The sequence below is a fragment of the Gobio gobio genome (assembly GCF_949357685.1).
Source record: "Gobio gobio genome assembly, chromosome: 15".
In the NCBI taxonomy this organism is placed as follows: Eukaryota; Metazoa; Chordata; class Actinopteri; order Cypriniformes; family Gobionidae; genus Gobio; species Gobio gobio.
Window position 1 is genome coordinate 5,155,340 of NC_137108.1, and position 24,959 is coordinate 5,180,298.

General features: G+C 38.4%; 1 protein-coding gene across 1 annotated transcript in view; it reads left to right on the forward strand.

Annotated features, from left to right (window-relative positions):
* The window catches only part of ascc3 (activating signal cointegrator 1 complex subunit 3), a 352,716-nt gene that overhangs the window by 162,116 nt on the left and 165,641 nt on the right, over positions 1-24,959 (forward strand). The window contains exons 12-13 of the mRNA XM_079836136.1: positions 7,953-8,129; positions 8,215-8,286. Coding sequence (XP_079692262.1) covers positions 7,953-8,129; positions 8,215-8,286 — 249 coding nt within the window. The remainder of the gene's footprint in view (positions 1-7,952; positions 8,130-8,214; positions 8,287-24,959) is intronic.

Sequence of the window (24,959 nt, forward strand, 5' to 3'; positions counted from 1 at the left end):
AGATTGCGGAGTTGTTTTCATTAGCCAAAAGCCAATTAAGCCTGTTAAATACCAAATAAACATCTTCTTCATGTATACTTTCATTACTTTATTGTGTAAAAAAAAAAATCGGAAATCGGTATCGGAATCGGACAGTTTTCTTGAAAAAAAATCGGTATCGGAATCGGCCATGTAAAATCATGATCGGTGCATCACTAATATCGGCCAAATATTGCCATATCCTAACAAACCATACATCAACAGAAAGCGTATTTATTCAGCTTTCAGATCCAAAAATGACCCTTATGACTGGTTTTGTGGTCCAGGCTCACACATAACATCACAAACATCTCTAAGCACACGTACTATAGTACGTCGATATGAATACAGTAAGAGCTTCGCTGTGCTGCATAACGCCGTCATTCATTATAAGCGCAGTTTGGGCAAGTGTGCAGATACACAGATCTAAAACCGTTTGCCAGCTGTGTTTACACACTTTTAACCTCATTAACAAAATACATGGGACATAAATTGTTCATATTGCTATCCTAACTCACTGTGCACGATCATATGTTTAGTATTTCATGTCCTTTAGCATTCCTGTTTTTAATGTGCTGTCAGAAAAGACCTGCGACACGTTTTTGACTGAAGCCCACCAGTTGAGAACCACTCATATAGATGCATAAGAAAGAACTTTCTGACCCAAATTCAGCCATCATTGGAGTGTGCTGGAAGCCTTTCAGAAGCAATGATCCCCGCTCTGGCTCTCAGTTGGCATGCGTCTGTACACAGTATTTATACGCTGTTCCTTTACCCTCCTCAATCATGGTCTTCTTCTGCAAGGGCAGTGAGACAGATCATTACTGTTACCTCACAGACATAAAAGTGCACTCTGCCACGTCGTTTATTAAAAGAAAGAGCCGTTCTTTTAAAGTGGACCTACTGTGAAAGTGTCACACAGTCCTCAAAGGACAAACACTGAGAAGATGGAGTTCGGAAAGCTTTTACTTTATAACCTCTTGAAATGGTGCGTTTATGCACATTTGGAAGGAAATGTCATCGTTCAAAAATCATGTACTTCATCAAGTCATTGTTCGCTACCCCTTTAACTGTGTGTCCGGGGCTGTTGTGTAAACTGCGGTTGAGATGCCTCTTGGTGTTTTGAGTGGTGTATTGAGTGCAAGTTCTCTCACTTAAGAAATAAGGGGGTGAGTGAATTGTCACATCGACACTGCAAAGCTGGCACAGAAGCGCTTCTAAAGGGGCATTTGGGTGTCTTTACACAGGCTGCTCAGAGGTGGCATACAGGCATTTACACAGCAGTAACCGCATACTTTCATACTAGTGGGTCAGGCATGATTTAATCGGGCTTTTATGCTGCACTGCATCTTTACACCCGATTTTGACAAAAAGCTACAAAAGTGTGATTAGATTTCCACAAGCCATTCATATTGTGACACAGTTGAAATGTGTGAACCATTTGCATTCTATTGAGAATTGAACACTTTAAAATGCCATGGAGAAAGCCAAAGATGATCTAGAACAGCCACATGACCCTAAAAACAACTGATGAGAAGAGAAGAGTCCTGCACCAACATACATTAGACAACTATTCATGAACACCCTTACTAGAATATCTATCTGTCGATCAATCTGTCGATCAATCTGTCTATCTGTCTATCTATCTATCTGTCTATCTATCTATCTGTCTGTCTGTCTGTCTGTCTATCCGTCTGTCTGTCTATGCATCTATCTGTCTGTCTAACCGTCTGTCTGTCTGTCTGTCTATCGTCTGTCTGTCTGTCTGTCTAAACGTCTATCTGTTTGCCTGTCTATCTGTCTGTCTGTCTAAACGTCTATCTGTCTGTCTGCCTGTCTATCTGTCTATCTGTCTATCTGTCTATCCATCTGTCTGTCTGTCTGTCTGTCTATCCGTCTGTCTGTCTGTCTGTCTGTCTAACCGTCTGTCTGTCTGTATGTCTGTCTAAATGTATATCTGTCTATCTATCCATCTGTCTATCTGTCTGTCTATCCGTTTGTCTGTCTGTCTGTCTGTCTGTCTGTCTGTCTGTCTGTCTGTCTGTCTGTCTGTCTATCCGTCTGACTGTCTATCTATACATCTAGCCATCTGTCTATATGTCTATCTGTCTGTCTGTCTGTCTGTTTGTCTATCATCTGTCTGTCTGTCTATCTATATATCTGTCTGCCTATCTATCTATCTATCTATCTATCTATCTATCTATCTATCTATCTATCTATCTATCTATCTATCTATCTATCTATCTATCTATCTATCTATCTATCTATCTATCTATCTATCTATCTGTCTATCTGTCTATCTGTCTATCCGTTTGTCTGTCTGTCTATCCGTCTGACTGTCTGTCTATACATCTAGCCATCTGTCTATGTCTATCTATCCATCTGTCTATCTGTCTATCTGTCTGTCTATCCGTTTGTCTGTCTGTCTATCCGTCTGACTGTCTGTCTATACATCTAGCCATCTGTCTATGTCTATCTATCTGTCTGTCTATGTGTTTGTCCATCGGTCTATCCATCTAGCCATCTGTCTATATGTCTATCTATCTGTCTGTCCGTTTGTTTGTTTTGTCTATCCGTCTGTCTATCCATCTGTCTGTCGGTCTGTCTGTCTGTCTGTCTGTCTATCTATCCATCTGTCTATCTGTCTGTCTATACATCTAGCCATCTGTCTATATGTCTATCTATCTGTTTGTCTATCTGTCTGTCTTTCTATCTATCCATCTGTCTGTCTATCTGTCTGTTTGTCTATCTATCCATCTGTCTGTCTGTTTGTCTATCTATCCATCTGTCTATCTGTCTGTCTATCTGTCTATCTATCCATCTGTCTGTCTGTTTGTCTATCTATCCATCTGTCTATCTGTCTGTCTATCTGTCTATCTATCCATCTGTCTGTCTGTTTGTCTATCTATCCATCTGTCTATCTGTCTGTCGTTCTATCTGTCCACCTAAAGTTTACATGTAGTCTCTTCACCGCATCTCTAACAGGTTAAATAAATCATTCACCCAAAAAAAATTCAAATTCTGTCATCATTTACTCTTATTAGAATGATTTCTGTGTGACACTGAAGACTGGAGGAATGATGCTGAAAAATCAGCTTTGACCACAGGAATAAATTATATTTTAAAATATATCACAATAGAAAAGTTAATTGAAAATGTAATATTTCACAATATTAGTAAATTTTTGCAGCCTTGGTGAGGACGTATTTCACAGACATTCAAAAATCTTAATCATTCCAACCTTTTGACGGGTAGTCTGGGTGTGTAATGTGTAAATAACTGATTTATTTATTAATTTATATTGATTAATAATATTTTGGACTGTTTTTTTGCGATCTTGTGACTAGTATTATTGCGAACAACGCTGGTGAACCACTTCTATTAAAGACACTGTGTGTTTGACCCGGTCACCAATCACTTTCAAATCATTTATAGAAGCTCTTTTATCCAATGAGGTCCAGGTGGGATAATTACTGCTCTTTCACTTTCTTTCAAAAGGTTCTTAAAAGCGTAGATCTCTGTAAAAATAAAGCCATGCCAAGTCAGATTTCAGCGTGTTTCATAATGTCACCTGAAGCAAGAGAGACACCCATTGGCGTGCTGGAGGCAGGTGTCATGTGCCAGACACTATGAAGTGAAACCGTGTTCAGACTATAAAGAAGGCATCAGTAAACCAGCACAACAGATGGCCATCCAAGATCTAGTTGTCCTCGGGTGACCACAAAAGAGCAGGATGGACCCATAAGGGTGATCCGCATGCCTGACCTTCCTCCTGCCACAGGCCAGCATCATTATACAGTCCTTCCCCAGGAAATGGGAAAACATCCAACAACTGTAGTGTCTCTGAGCTCCAGGTTTTGATCTTGTGTTGTGTTTTCTAAGGGCGAGCATTAATGTGATCATTTCTCATACAGTACTTAGGGTTAGTGATTTGAACAAAGTTTACTATCTCTAAGTTTTAACTTTGGCACGTAACTCGTCGTCGCCGTTTGTAATGGAAGTCCATTTCCATTAGAAAAGAAATTGAGCGTTTAGGTTTAAACTATGAAATAAAGTCACCCTGTGGAATGAAAAGTTGCAATTGTGAGCCGTAAAGCCACAGTTTACTGATGGTTCTCCAGAGTCACATTTACTGAAAATAAAGGCAAAATATGCAAGTCACATTTATGAGAAATAAGGCTGAAAGTCACATTTTTAGTAGGGCTGGCAAAAGATTAATCGCATCCAAAATAAAAGTTTGTGTTTACATAATATATGTGTGTGTACTCTGTTAATTATTATTTATATATTAATACACACACACGCATGTATATATTTAAGAAAAAAACATAATTTTTATATATAACACATTTATATTTATATATATTATAGATTATATAAATGTATATACATGCAAATATTTCTTAAATATATACATGAATGTGTGTGTATTTATATAACTAGATCTAGTTCTAACTCATAATGTTATGCCTGATCGGTGTATAATGTTACAAATTATTTCTGTTACTTGCGATCAATTTTATGCATCCTAGTTGAATAAAATGATTACTTTCATAACAACTTTCATTCACAGTGTTTTATTGTAAGGGAAAGCTTGACTTAAATCAGTGACGATATTCGTTGTTCCATGTGATGTGTTTGAAATGTTTGCTCTGTGCTTTTGCCTCAGTTGATCCCTAACATAACAGTAGAATATGTGTGTGTGACACAAGAGATCAGTTCTCCATATCTGCAGTTCCTGAGCTCTCGCGGAGGTGACCCGAGCTCTCGCTGAGCCCGAGAGAAGGATTTTCTATGAGTGTTTTCATCATTCTTTGTACCCACAAACAGGGACTAGCTGTGTGATATCTAGATTACCTGGACAGACAGCTACTGCATCATATTAAAGGCCTTACCAATCTTCCCTGTCAGCCGCACCGCAGGAGGAGCAGCGATAGCGCAGCCGCCTCTCTGTCTCAGACGCTGTGACTGTCATTAGTTTTGAGTTGTTTATTTTTCAAAACTTTAATTCTGTCTTCACAATAGCACATCTGGCAGAGTGAGACGGTGGCGATACTTGTCAAAAGAAGTATTACCGTGACGGCTGTCAAATACTGTCATCTGCACTTCATTATATAATTGCAGTGTGGGATATAAATATGAACATATTTTAGCAGTAAAAATAGCTCTGTTCTAAAAACTGGAACCAGCTGCCTTAGCAATTTTTGTATATATATATATATATATTAGGGCTGTCAAAAGATTAATCACGATTGATCGCATCCAAAATAAAAGTTTGTGTTTACATAATATATGTGTGTGTACTCTGTTAATTATTATTTATATATAAATACACACACATTCATGTATATATTTAAGAAATATTTGCATGTATATACATATAATCTATAATATATATAAATATAAATGTTTTATATATAAAAAATAATATTTTTTCCTTAAATATATACATGCTTGTGTGTGTATTTATATATAAATAATAATTAACAGAGTACACACACGTATATTATTATAACACAAACTTTTATTTTGGATGCGATTAATCTTTTGACAGCCCTAATATATATATATATATACAGGGAGTGCAGAATTATTAGGCACGTTGATTTTCTGATCATATTTTTTTTCCAGGCACATTTGACCAATTCCAAACCACAGTAATCCTAATAACTACTATTGATTTAGTATTTAATAATGTATAAGTGATATATAATTGTTCATGAAGGCTGGAAATGAAAATCACCTTATATTCAGGTGTGCAGAATTATTAGGCATGTTTTCTTTTACAGATAAATTGAGCCAAAAAAGAGATTTAACTCAGACTGAAAAGTCAAAAAGTATTAAAGGCCCATGAGAAGGATGCAATACTAACGCAATACTAGACATTGCAGTTAAGGCATGACCATTGGACAGTGAAATGCTCGTTGGGTCAGCAGGATCAGACAAAAACATGTGGCTGAGAAAAGACACCTGTTAACTGCAAAAGAATGAAGAATTAAGGTGAAGAATTAAGGGTGAAACCATCAGGAACCCTTTAGTCTCCAGCGCCACCATTTTCCAGAGCTGAACCTACCTGCAGTCTCCAGAAGTGAAGGTGTCAGGATCTCAGAGACTTCAGTTAGGTAAAGAATCCTAAAAAATGACCCCCACTAGATAAGAATCACAAGCTGAAGTGTTGTAAAATACATGAAGAAGGTTTTTTTATAGGCTTTATGGACAGATAGGTTGAGAGTGACTCTTGAAGGACCAGCACCACATCCTCTAGCTCCACTGTTTGAAGAATTCATCTTCCAGAATCTGGCAGTACGTTTTGGGAGTTCATTTTAGTCCATCCTGAAGTCCGTTTTGCAGAGATGGACTAAAAATGAACTCCCAAAACGTACTAACAAAAGCTTGCAGAGACTGCAGTATGTTCAGAATAGTGCTGCTAGGATCCTGATGAGAGTTCGAAAATACCATCACATTACACCCATTCTCCATTCACTTCACTGGCTTCCTGTTACCGCCAGGGTTGAATATAAGGTCTCCCTTCTAACCCACCAGTGCATCTATGGAAATGCCCCCCCCTATCTGAAAGAACTACTCACACCTTCAACTACAACTCGATCAACAAACTCAAACCGCCTCCTTCTCCCCAAGACGAAGCTCAGCACTATGGGCACCTCAAACTACTGAGACTTTTAAAAAAGGACTAAAAACATTTCTTTTTAGGAGAACTTATGACTTTTAACTATTCAATCTATTAGTATTTTATCCTTCTTAAATGATCTTAACTGTAGCACTTTGAAATTTGTTCCAAATGTAAAGTGCAGTACAAATAAAATGTATTATTATTTATTATTATTATTCATAGACAGCGTGTTCTCTTCTGTCCTGTCATGCTTGAGTGGTTTAAAAGCATTTGCATGAATGGGCATGATCATATAATGTAAAAATGCTGCGTTAATTGCATTAAATATTTTAACACATTAAACTGGAAAAATTAATCACATGCGTTAACAAGTTAATTTTGACGGATACTAAAGTTTTTAATATATTTTTATATTGTAATAATTTCATGTTTAATCTCCAAATTAATGTAGAAACAACATGAAGACAATATATATTTTAAATATTTGATCGAACAAGTAGGAAATTGAATCAATTATCAAACACTTCAGTCGTCACTGCATAAATTGTAATTTAAATATAGATGACTCTGTATTAAAGCTACAAAGTTGTCAAGAGCAGTGAGTGATTTCCTCTGTGTTTTGTTCGTTGATTTACACTAATGACAGACAGAAGCAGGTTTATTAGGCTGCTGTCACTTTAAGACCTGACACACATGATGCGGATCTCACACACATCCCATGCACTTTTTATGGTCATTTAAGACTTTATTTAACTCATTTAAGACTGTGCTTATGAGGATACTCGACAAAGTGGGCTTTTTGGCATACTTTTGTGTGTTTTGCTCCGTTCAGGCACGAAAGAGAACTCTCCGCTGTCTGAAGCGGCTTTCTGTGCACACAAATTGTGTGTGTGTGTGTGTGTGTCACTCAGACAGAATATTCACAGCCAGCATGCCAGTAGATTTAAGTTATTTTATGCATCTTCTCATGCTTGAATGGTTTAATAGCAGTTGAATGAATGATAACGTGATCATATACTGTAGTGCAGCCATAGGATGATGGGAAAAAACAGATGCTGCGTTATTTACGAAATGCAAAGATTTTGTGGTCAAAAAGGTCTGTTGTCAACAGTGTGTGTGTATCATAGCTCACACAGAAGCCACTCACTAACCAAGCAGCTTTCTGCTGGACACGGTGGTGAATCTGCTTGATCGCGATGTGAAATCTGCATGTTTCGCCCTAATCTAAAATTCCCTATCACGTGGATTCCTAATAAAATGACTATTGAAACCCTCTCAAAACCTTGTATCCGTCTTTCTTCAGGTGGAGTCGACTCAGAGTATGATTCGCATACTTGGTCTCTCTGCAACTCTGCCGAATTACTTGGATGTGGCGTCTTTCCTGCATGTGAACCCTTTCATTGGATTGTTCTACTTTGACAGTCGTTTCCGTCCTGTTCCACTTGGCCAGAACTTTGTTGGCATCAAAACTACAAATAAGGTACCCAGCAGCCAAGAAATCTTGTGCTATGCCAAATAAAATGATTCGTATTTTAGTCTTGTTAATTATTATGTTCTCGTCACAGATTCAGCAGCTTCATGACATGGAGGAGGTTTGTTACGACAGAGTCCTGGAGCAGATCAAAGCGGGTCACCAGGTAATGTCCATTTAGTTTTTTGTCATTGAGGGGACTGTTTAATATATATTATGAGTGGAGTGTGGGGTCAAGGACACAAAAGAGTTTAGAGTTTAGATTGTGATCTTACTCATTCCAGTTAGACCTAAATTTGTAACCTATACATATGCCTTCACTCCCTGGCAAATTTCCTCAAACTAAGGGCATTTTCACACCTGAAAGTCCGCACCAAGGTCCGAACCGAAGTTCATGTTTTGATACTTTTTATACATTCGGTTAGTTTTGGTTTGGTTTCACATTGCAATTATGCGAGCGCACAAAAGAACTTTACATGACACACTTGCGTCCCCTCGTCTTCATCTATGTGGGCGGCATCTGGACATTGATTGGTTTGGAATTATCTGATTAAACATTGATTAAAATTAAGATACAATTTATACAAAACAAAATTCACATTAAAGAAATGCTTTCTAAGCAAAATCATACAAAATTTCGTTCAAAATCATTTCTGACCTTCTGTCCTTCTGACATATTGCGCATCTTTCCACTTTTCATAATCAATGTAGCCTAGATTGAATTTAAAAATAACATAATATTTAAACATAAACAGGAACTTCCTGTAAATGGTCTGAAAGTACGAACCATACAGAAAATGCTTTCACACTAGAAACAAACCAAACCTTTGTTCAGTTTGATCCGGACTAAGACGACCTCTTTTCATCGGACCAAATTTCGTCTGTTTGGTCTGGACCGTGGTTTCACACCTGTATTTTTGATTCGGACCAAACTGAAAAGTCTGAAAATTCAGACCAAACAAGGTAGGTGTGAAAACGCCCTAAAACATGCCTCCAAACAAAAGATCCTGAAGCTAAAGATGAACAAGCCCTGTTCACACTGCCAGCGACAAAGCAGCATGATCCCGTTCATTTCAATGGAGATCTGGCGATTTCCAGCGATACGAGCGACAGTGACCTTTGCCACCAGGGTGTAGGGATGTCCAGAGATGCGAGATCTATTTATCCTTATGCAAATGAAGAGCGACTTTTGTGAGCGACAACCAATAGGAGTGAAGTCAGTGGAGGGCAGTAGATCCAAAGAAACGAACAGTGTATGATTCAGGCAGCATTACAGGTCAGAAATCACATCGGATTCGAACATTCAGAATATTTACCAGTTCTATCTGGTTGAAGATCTGAGTCATCATGCCGGAGACGGGTTTGTTGAGGATCAGTACCACAGGTCCTTCATCAGGTCTGGATACGGCCCAGATCCGGCTGACTACAGTAAACCTCAGGATAAACAGAGAAACTAACATTAGCGTAGATGCCATTCTTCTTATGACATGAACGAGTACATCCGGTGTTATAAGAAGTGTTCCCGGTTCCGGCTGACCTAGTTAATGCAGCCTAACAATCATTTAACTGATTTGATATAAATTGATAATGTTCCATGTGTATGCCAGGTTAAAGAGATGTGTTTTTAGTCTAGATTTAAACTGACTTTGTTAATGTCTTGTACAGTGTCCCAGAATAAATGAATGAGATTTGCTTTTCAGGAGCATCAGGAATGGAATAGTTCACCCACTTAAAACACACAGGGCCAGATTTACTAAACAGGGCAAATTAATGTGAGAGCGCAATCCCATAAAAGCGCCTGTGGGAGGGTAAAGTTCAGCATGTGATCTAAAGCACACAAACGCAGCGGATCATTTCCATAATGACCAACACAATCTACTTGTCTGGTAAAGACCTAGAACTTTTTTGGGGCGCCTGACTTGCCTCTACTTTTCTTTGATTTTCTCACCCATTCTAGCAGTGCCATATATAATTTTAAACAGGAGAACATGAAGTTTCCATCTAGCTCATTCGAAGTCCCAATTTTACATTTATTTAGTCTGAGAATGGGTTAAATTAATAGAATTTTTAGAAAAACGGCAGCAAAACTTGTGTTTTTACTGTGAACTCAAACAGAACTTCATGAAGTTTGGATTTTTTTCCTTTAGAAAGTTAGACTTGGTTGTTTTAGACTTCCAGATGAAATTTTGTCTACATGTAACAATCCCTCAGCAAGTTATAGCCATTTATTATAATATTATTCTAGGCGTTTTTGAGTGAAAACAAGTAAATGTGTCCAAAAAAGTCCAGGGAGTAAAATAAAATGAAAGATTGTTATATCAGGGCTTGACATTAAGCCAGTTCACACGCTTGTCCTTCGGACAAGTAAATCTGTCATTCTCTTGTCCGAGTAAAAAATTTACTTGTCCGGATTTTTTTCGTAAATATAATCTATTCTGAAGCAATATTCTCACCAGTGTTTAATCAACTTTTACATATTTAAATATGCATATTTGTGATATTTTTACCTTATTTTTTAATCTTGTTAAATATAGGATATGCTTCAGCTTTCCTTTTATATTCTTAAATTTGATCTATAAATTAAATTAGAATAAGACACTATAGGCTGTTACCAATCAAATTAAATCATTTACACTGAAAAATTACAACTGCATTAAATAATGTTATGGGGTTATTTTAAATATTTTTGAATATACAAATAAGAAATGTTGGAAAGAAACCACCAGTAGGTGGCGCTGTGACCGTCTGAATGAGCGAGTCATTGAGTCGATTCAGTGAAACGGCTGATTCATTCAGGAATTTGGCGGTCATTGAATCTTTGATTCAACCGATTCACTAAAACGCTGAATCATTCACTAACACACACTGTTGCTGTGAAATGCGTTACGGTTCTGCTGTGATTTTTTTGGGAACTATTTTCTCTGCTGAAATAGAACAAAAACAGTCCATATTGCTTCTAAAATGTAAGTGACTTAATGTTAAATTGTTTATGGAACTGGTGTATGAAATCAGTGTCATTTTTAGTCGTGATGGTATTCAGGAAAACAACACTCTTGTTAGTGTGATGTTGCTTAACTGTATCAAATGTTATAAACATAAAAACTGCACAATTTTAACCGTGTATGTTAACTGAGTTTCTGTGTGTGAGCAGCGCTCATTTGTTTTTGATTTTCTGCTCGAGAGACTGCGCGAGCCTCAACAGCTCAACCTTGTTAACGTCAGTTTGTTTTATATTATCCACTATCGATCTCCACTTAGACTGAATGCAGAATCATTATTGCACTTTGGTGATTCCCTAGTTATTTTTTGTTTTGACATTTTACTCAGGAAACATTTTAGAACGATAGTTATTTTTAGCGGCTGTCTAGGTCTTTAAGGGTTAAGATGTGCTTTTTTGGGGGGTGGTAAATAATGGCCCAAACACCAGTAAATTGACAAGCGCAAACCTTAGTAAATCACCTTGCATGATTAATTTAAATACTCTCCTCACATTCATTTTGTGTCTGAAAGGGAAACTCCGACAAATGCATATGCAATAAGTAGGGATGCTCCGATAAGAATTTTTGCTGCCGATTTCTTGTCATGGTGATCAGCCGATACTGATTTGTAAGCTCTCTGATCACTGTTAACCTTTTTTCAGATAAAAAAAAAAAAAACTATAGATGTTGCCTTTATTATATGTTTATGGTAGTTATGTAATGTAACTATTGTTTTAACAGGGTACTAAATAATCACAAAAAATATTAATTATACAGTGAACATTTTAATATGCCTTTTAAATGGGGTTTCTGCATAACACTATGCGTATCAGTATACTTAATAGGGCTGCATTTTCTACGTTTTTCTATTTGGATAAAAATAAAAATAATAATAAAAATGTTGAAATTGAAGGCTATAAACAAATACAGTGAATGTAATGTAGGTATGTATTAATCATTTTGTTTTTTAATTCACTGAACTAAAAATGAAAATAAAAACAAAAGCATATGATATTAGCCTATATTTAATTACCCAATTATAATGGTCACTTTCATAAAAATATACATACTTGTAGGTTTAAAATTGTATGGCACATTTATTGTCCAAAAACAAATATTTTAGAAATATGTATATTTTAGTCAGAATTATTGCGTTCTATTGCGCTCCGTCTGTTTGGCGCAATTTTTTTGCGTTTGCGCTCTTAGTTCATCTGGCCCATAGGATGTTTTCATCCGTGGAGCAGGATGAGGGACGAGAGGATAGTGATTGTAACTGTCATGCTTCAAAAATCACATAAAAGTAATATAATACAACCCCAAATCAGAAAAAGTTGGGACAGTATGGAAAACGCAAAAAAAAAAAGAAGTGATTTCTATATTTACTTTGACTTGTATTTCATTGCAGACAATATGAACACAAAATATTTCATGTTTTGTCTGGTCAACTTCATGTCATTTGTAAATATGCATCCTTTCCTGTCATTCAGACCTGCAACACATTTCAAAAAAAAAGTTGGGACAGGAGCAATTTAGGGCTAGTAATGAGGTAAAATGGTTAAATAATGATGTGATTTGAAACAGGTGATGTCAACAGGTGATTGTAATTATGATTTTCTACAAAAGCAGCATCCAAGAAAGGTCTAATCCTTTAGGAGCAAAGATGGGCCGAGGATCGCCAGTTTGCCAACAAATACGTGAGAAAATTATTGAAATGTTTAAAAACAATGTTCCTCAAAGAAAGATAGGAAGAGATTTGGATATTTCACATTCAACAGTGCATAACATAATAAAAATATTCAAGGAATCTGGAGGAATTTCAGTGTGTAAAGGACAAGGGCGCAAGCCTAAGCTGAACAACCGTGATCTCCGATCCCTCAGGCGGCACTGCATCAAGAATCGTCATTCATCTATAAGCGATATCACCACATGGGCTCAGGACTTTTTTTGGAGGAATGGACGCCGTGTGCTCCGGACCAAAGAAGAAAAGGATCATCCAGACTGTTACCAGCAACAAGTCCAAAAGCCAGGGTCTGTCATGGTATGGGGTTGTGTCAGTGCCCTTGGCAAAGGTAACTTGCACTTCTGTGAAGGCACCATTAATGCTGAAAAGTACATAGAGATTTTGGAGCATAATATGCTGCCTTTAAGAAGACATCTTTTCCAGGGACGTCCATGCATATTTCAACACGACAATGCAAAACCACATTCTGCACACAATACAAAGTCCTGGGTGCGGAGGAAGAGGGTTCGGTACTTGACTGGCCTGCCTCAGTCTCCAATAGAGAATGTGTGGACAACGAAGACCCGTACTGTTGCCCACCTTAAGACTTGTTTGCAGGAAGAATGGGACAAAATTACACCTGAAACACTTCATCACTTGGTGTCTTCAGTCCCCAAACGTCTTTTAAGTGTTGTGAAAAGGAATATCAACATTACAAAGTGGTAAATTGCTCCTGTCCCAACTTTTTTTTAAATGTGTTGCAGGTCTGAATGACAGGAAAGGATGCATATTTACAAATGACATGAAGTTGACCAGACAAAACATGAAATATTTTGTGCTCATATTGTCTGCAATGAAATACAAGTCAAAGTAAATTTAGAAATCACTTCTTTTTTTTTGCGTTTTCCATACTGTCCCAACTTTTTCTGATTTGGGGTTGTATTTCATCAAATGTATGCCATATAATGTTTTCCCCTTACCTTAAAGCCCCAACCTCTCTCTGTAAATCCCAATCCTCCCACCACAAACCCCCAAAAAGGATCTGAATCCTACAGAAGTCAACACACATCACACATTGCCAGTGTTGGTCTAATCTGTTGATTGGTTCAGTAACTAAAAATAACAGTATGTGAGAAATGTGTCCGTGTTGGGGTTGTTAATGTCCAGAGCACAGAGTGTTAACAGTATGGGACGTGGTGACCTCATTGCGGAGGATGTGAGAGAAGAGCCGCCCGTCCCTCATTTACGCATGTATCGCTGTCTCTGATCTGTGCACCTGATCGTCATTTGTCTTCTTGAGTATGTTCAGGAAGTGTCTTCTCAAGGAGAAACACAATGAAAGGCTGTGAGCAAGGCCTTCTTGGGAAGGTTTGGCGGTTTAATTGAAAATCATCATTCCTGTATTCCAGCGCTGAAGGTCACAGGCTCTGCGGTCGCGGCGATGTGCTGTGGTATATTGTGCCCTCTGCTTCATCCTGAACTCAATTTCTAAATCTCATAAATCTCCAAACAACCCCACTCTTACCACCGCATAACCTCCCACCTTGCAAATGCTCTGTGCGTCTCCAGCTCACGTCTTCTGTTTGATTTATCTGTGGTTTTTTGTGTAGTTTTTAGATGCTTTCTTCCTCTAAAGGCCAGGTTATACATTTAACTGCACATCCTGGTCATGGACATGAGTGCAGTATATACGGTCTAATCTAATCTTACACTGTCCATCGGTTTAGAGGGGCTTAGAAAATCCTGTTTTTGTCAAAGACTTCATCTGGATCGGGTTCAGAGCGATGATCAAAACATGGAGTAGATGGAGTCCATCAGCACCCACAGTCCTAGAGCTCTTTGTGCTTCAACATTTCATTCGGTAATGTTTTGCTGTTGAATGTTTGATGTAGGGCTGCCCTCGACTAAAGATTTTTTTAGTCGACTAGTAGTCGTTCATTTAGCTATTAGTCGACTAATTGCGCGTTTATATTAATAATACATAAATCATAACAATTTAGCCTTTAATTGCCTATATAGAAAACAGACTAGCGCCACAGCGCACCGGCAAACGTAATGATTATTAATGTGGAGTGAAAAAACTGCAAGAAGACTGTTTAAACATTTTAATAATGTTTTCTGGTGCAGAGATTAAGTCAACAATTCTGACTCTCATCTCCGCAGTAGTGGACGTGCCTATATGCACGTTTCATACAGATTACATAATCTGGGAATATTTATTTTCCATTTTAATTGGTGTGTTTAAAAACAGTCATTTCAAGCTCTCTATAGATATATGTCTCATGTCTGTGGGGCAAGTCATAATAATTTAGCCTTTAATTGCCTGTATAGAAAACTGAGGCAAGTATACGCTGAGTTTTGGTTCATGTGTGTTCACGCAGATCAAGTGCTTCCTGATTGTTTTCATTATTTTACGAAAGCACAACATTTTGTTGTTATTGTGAGTTTACAGAAATAAAACGTCGCTGTCCGATGAAAACCATGTATGTCCATTTTGCCGATTTTGAGATTTTTCGACGGATTGAATGTCCAGGTTCATTTCCGTATACCGTATGCTTCACATATCTAAATGGCCATTGAAAAGTTGTGAAATCATGTCATCTGATTTTCACGTATATCCATTTGGTGTCAAAGTTGTCAATCACGCCGCGTATCTCCCGCCCTTTGGAAGCATCTCGCCGGTCTCGTGAAACATAGGCTATTTAATAAACTGAGCATATTCCTCTGTCAATATGAAACGCGACTTGGCCATTCTAATTAATGAATGGAAGAACGCGTATCGACCACCGTTACTGTAAAATATGCACGTATGTCCATTTAAACTCAATTTTGGTCAAATGTGGATTATATCATTACACTGGCAAGAATATGGTTACATGTAAAGATGCAGTACCAAGTATGACAACGCTACATTCAACTGCTTTTGAAATACAGTGTTTTTTTCACTTCCTGAAAAGTAACCGTTTTGGATATACGTGAGTATCATCGGGCAGCGACGAAAAGTAGACCCTTTACAGTTTGCATTACTCTTATCTGTATGACTAAAATGACAGAGTATTTTAAGTTAAATGCAAGTGATCGCGCCGGCGCCTGTGTGGCAGTAAGTGCGCTCTCCTATGAGCCTTATGCTGCGTTCACACCAGACGCGAATGAAGCGTTTCTCGTGAGTGATTTACATGTTAAGTCAATGCAGAGACGCAAATAGACATTCTGTGGCGCGATTCGCGCGAATGACACGGCACAAATTGAGCATTTGACGTGCGATTCGCGCGAGTTAAAAAATCCAAACTTTGCTGGATATTCGCGCCGCGTTAACCAATCAGGAGCTTGCTCTAGTAGTGACAACAATGAGGACAAAATCATATGTGGATACCCGGAGCTGAACGATACATCTTCATACTTTATAGAAACAGGAATAAAAAGGATCTTGCTTGGAAGAAAGTGAGTGAGGAGGTCAGACAATCTGTAAAAAACGCTCTTTACTCAGTTTGAGCTATAACGTTACATAGGATATTGAGACTACAAGCTAGTTAAAGCCGGCAAATTGAGCTTATTCGCCGTATTTTAAAACAATTTATCATAAGCGTCTGTGACATCAGAACAGACCTGTCTTTGTACACCGACATGACGATGAAAAGTATGAGAAAAAAATCATCTGAACAAGTAACATATCTGTCGCTTTTGTTCTGACCAAATGAAAACGCAACTGTATTAAAATAAATCATGTCACTGACATTTAGATTAGGGCTGTGCAATATGGACAGAATAATCATATTGCGATTTTTTTTTTTAGTTTATTTTTTTTAATGAATTTTGCAATTGTGATTTTATTTGCGATTTTGGCAATTGTTTTTGCTTTTTCAAACATGCCAGTGCACAAGAAGTGCATAACACAACATTTCACAATGAAATAACATTATTAACAACAGTACTAATAGCTTGATAAACACAACTTGAATACACTGTCTTTAAAACAGACAACATAAAATAAATTAAGGTTAACTAACCTAAATTCAAAACCGTTAAACTCATATACGGCTCCATCGTTCTGCTGGACCACATATCTGTAGTTGTGGCGTAGTAAATGTGTTTTTATGTTGTTGTTCACTAGTAACATTTGTTTCATTAAAAACAAATAAATACAGTGCATTCTAAAATTGGTTGACAGATTATTTTTCAGATTACTTTTGACCGCATTACAGTTCTGAATATAATTGAAATATGTTGCTTTGGAATTATATTGATTGTGAAATGTGAGAAATCTTAAATGAATTATTCATCAGTTGGTAGTGGGTGTTAAAAAAAAAAACTGAATATGAAATAAATATTTCCAGATAATTTTCAAAAATTTGCTTTGGCATTAGTGGGAATATAAAAGCTAATTGTTCAAGGGTGTAGTTTTGGTACAGTCTATGGTTTGAACATTAGCTTATTAGTATTAGCTGGCAAAAAAAAAAAAATTACAACAGCAAATAAAAATGAGGTCTGAGTTTCACAAACAAAAACCGAAGACAGGCTGAATGAAAATGTAAATCATAGAGCCGTTTCCCTGGTAAACAAAGCTTATAAAACACAGGACATGGAGGGAAGAAGAAAAGAAAATGACATCAACTCTTTTCTCAGGGTAGTCATTTCCCTTCAGAGATACATTAATAGAATTCATTCCTACTTTAATTCATGTAGACTAATTTCCCTCATCCATCGCAGATGCTAAACATTTTCCTTTTCCCCCGTGAATTTTCAGTAAAAAGCATTCCATACACTATAAGTTATTCTATATGCGCCGGTCGTCCGCCATGTTTGTTTACTTTAAAGTCACGTTTGAGATGTTTTGATGCGAGAGATTTGCTGAGATTTCCCGTGTTCACAGACGGGACTCTGTTATTTGTGAATGTGTGGTGTGTTTTCCTGGTCACATCGCAGCACTCCACAAACTAGAGGAACAAATCTCGTCAATTCGTCATGTATGTGGTCTCTCACATTTTGAAACTCTTATAAGAGTCAAAAAATCTTTTTGTGTGTACCCAGCATTACCAGCAGGAAAAAAGGATTCGCCGCCACCTCTCAAAAGCCATGCTGATATTTACTCTCGTTTTAGCATGGGCTCTGTTGCTTTCCCTTTTGGTTCTTCTTCGCAGTTCAAGGTTTCTTGGTTTTTGACAACAGGCGACTCCCCAGATGTCAACAGTGTTTTCTGTTCAGACCTTTTCTAGATTAAAAGCAGCCGTCAAGATGACAAGTTTAAAAATGTAAGCAAGTACACACCATATAGTAGCCGGGGCTGCTTCTTTCTGTTTACAGGCGTGACGTAACCACACAAAGACGAATGACCCCAACCTGACATTTCCCGTGAAATCTGACCCGAAAACTCAAATTATAAATCATTTCTATGAGCAATTTGGGGTAAGGTAGTTTTGAATGCCGATGTCTTATGTATTTACTTAATAACTGCAGCTTTAAATGCGTAATTATACACCTTACAATACAGTTTAACCATCAATGTACACCGATCAGGCATAACATTATGACAGGTGAAGTGAATAACACTGATGATCTCTTCATTGCGGCACCTGTTAGTGGGTGGGATATATTAGGCAGCAAGTGAACATTTTGTCCTCAAAGTTGATGTGTTAGAAGCAGAAAAAATGGGCAAGCGTAAGGATTTGAGCGACTTTGACAAGGGCCAAATTGTGATGGCTAGACGATTGGGTCAGAGCATCAGAGCTTTTACATCACATGGATGGCCGGGTGTGTGTGTGCGTGGCTTACCTGGGGAACACATGGCACCAGGTGCACTATGGGAAGAAGGCAAGCCGGCGGAGGCAGTGATGCTTTGGGCAATGTTAGCTGCGGCTAACATCTTGGTGCCAGATACCACAGCACACCTTCAGGGGTCTAGTGGAGCCAATGCCTGGACAGGTCAGGGCTGTTTTGGCAGCAAAAGGGGACCAACACAATATTAGGTTATTATGCCTGATCGTGTATGTACTGTTCAAAGGTTTGGAGTCAGTAAGATTATTTTCCTACTGATCCCAAACATTTGAATGATGGCATATACTGTTCAAAATGAAGACAAAGTGTGCCGATCTCTCCTGGAGCTGTGTGAACTTGTCCATCCTCTGAAAATCACTTTGAAACCAGCTAATTAAATGCCAGTGCAAAAATGGCTCAAAGGAGCATTGTAGGACACTTGCTTTTGTTAACTAATGCAATGCCATTCGTAAGAGTCTGGCTTAAAGGGTTAGTTCACCCAAAAATGAAAATTCTGTCATTAATGACTTACCCTCATGTCGTCCGACACCCGTAAGACCTCCGTTCATCTTCAGACACAAATGAAGATATTTGAGTTGAAATCTGATGGCTCTGAAAGGCCTCCATTGGCTCAATGCACTTTACACTCTCAAGACCCTTAAAAGGCACTAAAGACGTCGTTACAAAGTCCATCTCACTACAGCGGTTCTACAATAACTTTATGAAGTGACGAGAATAGTTTTTGCGCGCAAAAAAACCCTAAATAACGACTTATTTAGGGTTTTTTTGCGCACAAAAACTCCATAAAGTTATTGTAGAACCACTGTAGTGAGATGGACTTTGTAACGACGTCTTTAGTGCCTTTTAAGGGTCTTGAGAGTGTAAAGTGCATTGTGCCAATGGAGGCCTTTCAGAGCATCAGATTTCAACTAAAATATCTTCATTTGTGTCTGAAGATGAACGGAGGTCTGACGGGTGTTGAACGACATGAGGGTAAGTCATTAATGACAGAATTTTCATTTTTGGGTGAACTAACCCTTTAAGTCTTCAAATGCTTTGGGGCCGGTGTAAGTAATACGCCTGAGAGGCTGTGCATAAAGTGATTTTTCTTCAGTGAATAAAACAAAATGTGTCATGTCATTGAGCCCCGTAGCAGTTTGCCACCCTAATACATAGTTGACTTCATGAGTGGTCACACAAGTGTGTGTGTGTTTGAATCAACTGCATTGCAACAGCCTCTAAAATGCCTCATCCAGTCAGATTTCAGAGATGAAATGTATGTAATAACAGCTATTGTAACCGGTTTAACGTTCCTTCCCTCACATTTTTTGGAGAAAGTGAGCTCTTCTGAAAGACTCATGATTTAATGTGCTCTCACCATTAAATTGCATTTAGACTTAAATGCTAAATCATTTATAAGTGAAATGGAAAGTGATTTGGCGAGTTGAAACTGGTTGTGAGCTGAAAGGATCGTAGGCCGTTCTCTCTGCGGCGCAGTACAGTGGGGAGCGTCTCTCTCAGCTTGATATTAAATTGTCAGAAGTGGCTGTGACATATATTAATTTCATGTGGGAGCATGATGGATTGAATTTTCTTTATGAAATGCCCCCTTAGCCCCCCTGTCGGGCCAGCGGTTGGCAGACACGAGGCAGATGGAACTTTAATACGCTTACGGAGGCAGCAGTTACTGTAGACTGCTTTCTCACAGCTTTGCAATGATGAAAAAAGTCTAATAAATAATATTTGCCGCAGAGGTCTCTGTGGATCTTTGTAGGACTGCTCTGTGGCTTCTGAGAGAGGTAGAATATAAAGGGATGCCGGTGAGAGATGGAATTCAATCTCCATGCATACGTTGACAAGATGAATAGGTTGAGCGATTGCATCTGTATGTGCAAATTCAAGTTGTAGCGAACTCAAGTGGCATGCAAATGGACGGAAGATGAACAGACTGTAGAGTAGATTTGCATCTCGGTTTCTTGTTCTGTGTCGTTGTGTTGCGAGTTCATTGATGTTGGTCAGTGAGAGGCAGTTAGTTCATCTTTGGCAACTGATGATCCATTTGAAGCAATGGAGTTATCTCTCTATTACGGCTCTTTAAGAGTTTTGTGCAAGGTTTGAGAACCTTTTGTACTCTATACTAAATGAGCATTGTAGGTTCTTAATCATTTGCTGGGAAGTTGGAAGTTTTGCGTGCGTTCAGAGGTGGACTGTTAAAGGCTGTTAAAGGGTTAGTTCACCCAAAAATGAAAATTCTGTCATTAATTACTCACCCTCACGTCGTTCGACACCCGTAAGACCTCCGTTCATATTCGGAACACAAATTAAGATATTTTTGTTGAAAGCTGATGGCTAAGAGAGGCTTCTGATAGGCCTCTATTGGCATTCAGTACACTTATACTCCCAAGACGGATAAAAGGCACTCAAAACATCGTTACAAAGTCCATCTCACCACAGTGACTCTACAATAATCTTACGATGCGACGACAATAGTTTTTGTGCGCAAAAAAAATCAAAATAACACCTTTTTCCAACTTGTTCTTGTCTTCCGTGTGTGCCTCCACGACGCATGCGCGAGAATATGACGCAGATCCGGCGTTCGGACACATGACCCAGAAGTGATTTGTTTACAATCAGAGGAAGACGCGCGTATCTCAGCTGTTGGATTCTACATTGATCGTGCTTTAGGTCTTGGCGTAGTTCTCAAAATGGGGCTAAAGTGTGCATTTCATGGATTCCCGAACGCTGGCGCTACGTCATATTCTCGCGCATGCGTCGTGGGGGCACACGTGGAAGGCAATAACAAGCTGGATAAAGGTGTTATTTTGATTTTTTTTTGCGCACAAAAACTATTGTCGTCGCATCGTAAGATTATTGTAGAGTCACTGTGGTGAGATGGACTTTGTAACGACGTTTTAAGTGCCTTTTATCGGTCTTGTGAGTGTGAATGTACTGAATGCCAATGGAGGCCTATCTGAAGCCTTTCTCAGCATCAGCTTTACACTAAAATATCTTCATTTGTGTTCCGAATATGAACGGAGGTCTTACGGGTCTCGAACGACATGAGGGTGAGTAATTAATGACAGAATTTTCATTTTTGGGTGAACTAACCCTTTAACTCGGGATGAGTCCCTAAGGGGGACATGGTGATGGAAAAAATATTAGACGGGAGAAAAAATTATACATCTGCGATTTTGCGTATGCTCACAAAACGTTTACATTTCCCAGAGAAACTTTGGTATGTCTCAAGTGGTGCTTCGAAATCAGTGAAGTGAAAATGAAAATTGTTACCCTGACGTCGTCATACTCAGATTCTACTCTGATTCTGCTCCATTGGGCTGTGATTATGGGGCGTTTCAACCAAACCAAGAACGACCTCAATTGGATAGCCCTACAACCAATCAGAGCAATGGAGCGACGCATAGTTGTCAACAGAGCTCAACTGCACGCGCGCTGGAAGAAGTAGAAGAAGAAGAAGAGTGTAAACGATCTTTGCCGGTGTTGTAAATAACAATAACTTAAGGATACACAGAGTTCTTACCAAGACCATCGTCATTTTTGAGAGAAATAGTAAAGGTGAACGCATATATGAACACGTTCTCCGTTTAGGATTAGAAGGAATTCAACCCAAGCGCTCTTTGGTTACTGTTGCTCATCTGTCCATCATCGTCTAGAGCCCGCCCTGACAATTTGATTGGTCCAGCTCTGGTTCCAGCATTACCCTGACGTCGTCATACTCAGATTCTAGTCAGAATATGAGTCTGATTCTGCTCCATTGGGTTGTGATTGAGGAGTGTTTCAACCGAACCAGGAAAGAAAATGCCTCAATAACTCAATTGGTTAGACCTACAACCAATCAGAGCAATGGAGCGACGCATAGTTGTCAACAGAACTCAACTGCACGCATGCTGGAAGAAGTAGAAGAAGAAGATGAGTGTAAACGATCTTTGCCGGTGTTGTAAAAATAATTTTACGGATACACGCTTACCAACACCATCATTATTTTTGAGAGAAATAGTTGGTGAACGCATATATGAACAAGTTCTCCGTTTAGTGAACGAGTTCAACCCAAGCGCTCTTTGTAGGGCTGGGCAAAAAAATCGATTTTTCGATTAATCGTTTTTCAAAATGTGGTCGACTCAAAATCAATTCTCAAGGCCAAGAATCGTTTTTTTCCCCCCAGGGGTTTCCAGTTGATCCTGCCCGGTATCGCATATATGCTTGTCGTTAAGATAAAACCGAATGGCAATCGCATCTGAGGAAGGCATGCAAATCATCATCCGGGACACGAATCAAAGCTCAGACGCCGTCTGAGTCTGAATGACGGTCGGCTAAATCACAAGAAATGCTTGTCCTTTACTGAAAATCATCCAATATCCTTTTTATGTTTTAGAATAAGTGTATCAAAATATCCATAAAAACAAAATTGTATTGTTTTTAACATAATTGTATGCATTTGAAATATAGAGATGGGTTCTGTTTTAATGTAGGCATACCCAAGTGTACCTAAAATAAAGAGTTTAATATACAGGTTTGTGGCTCTTAATTTCTTTTGAATTACCCACTTGTAAACTCATGTTCACTGTTCTTTTTTATAAATATAGTAGGCTATTTGAATTAAATCTATATTAATTGAGTTGAATCCATATTGAATCGAAAACCGAATCGAAATCGAATCGATTTGAGAGCATGCGTATCGAATCGAATCAGAACATCTGAATCGATACCCAGCCCTAGATCGTTGGTGACGTTACTGTTGATCATCTGTCCATCATCGTATAAAGCCCGCCCTGACAATTTGATTGGTCCGAACAGCTCTGGTTCCAGCATAGTTGCTCCACAACGGATCAAGTCCAGACCGAACTTCCCGAACTCAAATGTTGTGGGCGGGTTCTTTGTCATAATTTACTCAAGATATTCCAAACCTCGATGAATTTCTGTCTTCTGCTGAACACAAGAAGATATTTTGAAGATTATGGGTAACCAAAAACTTGATGGACCCCATTGAATTTTTTCCCCATACTATGGGAGTCAATGAGGTCCATCAATGGGCTTGCTCGCAAAATGCTTGGTATCCCACGAGAAACATGTCGTTCACTCCTAAAACTGTAGCATTCTCTCGTAAAAGTGTTGAGTTCCCCAAGAAACTCCGCATTCACTCTCAAAAGCATTGTGATGTAGTTTTCCCTCCCGCTCCATATTATTTCCACTTTTTGCAAAGTTGTGCATTTCAATAGTAAGTTTGCTTTCGCTCGCTAATCGCATTCTGGGTCATAACACAACGTTTCTTTGGAAATGCAAACGATTTGCGGGAATGTGAATTTTTTTGTGAGCAAACGCAAAAGAATTTAAATATAATTTTTCCTCCCGTCTCATTTTTCCCCCATCACCATGACCCTTTAGGGGCTCCGTACATTATTGTTTTCTGTCTGCTTTTTATTATTGCTTTTACTGTGTCCAACACATCAGCAGAATGATGGGGATAACCAAAGATATGATGACTGTGATTGTGTCTCAGCTTATTTTATAACACGTGAAGTTTGTGAACCCTTCAGATGGATCAATATTACTGCGTTCTTTTGACCTGACTGAGTGTGTCCTCCTCTCAAGCGTATCAGTCGATATTCAGTGCCCTTAACAAGTGACACTGGGGGAAAAACAAATGTTTCATGTCTTTATTCAATTTGTTGCTCTATATTTATAATGTGTTGCTGCATTAATTCAGACTAAAATTCAGGCGACTTGTCAACCATTAACAACAGGAATTTAATTCGATATCTTGGGGGGTGTTGTATATGTATTGTACACAGCTTGGGGACTTTTACATGTAAATGTTGTCTGTAGTTCTTGACAGTTTAATGCAGAAAACAAACATGGTCAAAAAGGCATCCCAGACCTCTTCCAAATAGGTTTTCAGTGATCCAATTATGATCCAATCACAGCGTGTCTTGGGTGCATTTCAACTTGGCTTATAATGTTATCATGCAGCTGGTTTGAGAAACCCTCCAGACACACAGTCAGTGATATTTGCGGTTGTAACAGTTATTTCTTAATGGTTATGGCTCATCTTGTCAGCACTTTTACGATGACCAATCAGGATTCCAGCTTCACAATAGCTTTGTTTACATGGACCCTAATAATCCGTATTGTAATCGGACTAGTAGCACAGTCAGAATAAAACATGTAACTAATCGGAATTAATCAATTGTATTTTGGATTGAGACGGCTGGTTTAAACCTTTTATAATCTGTTCAATAAAGCAACTTGATCTCATTGAAAACTGACACTGGAAAGATCTGTGCATGTGCAATGACATAAACCTGGTGCAATGATGAATGACGAAAGTTTGATAAAAATAAGCAGCACGACACAAAGTGTGCCTGTTGTCTCCTA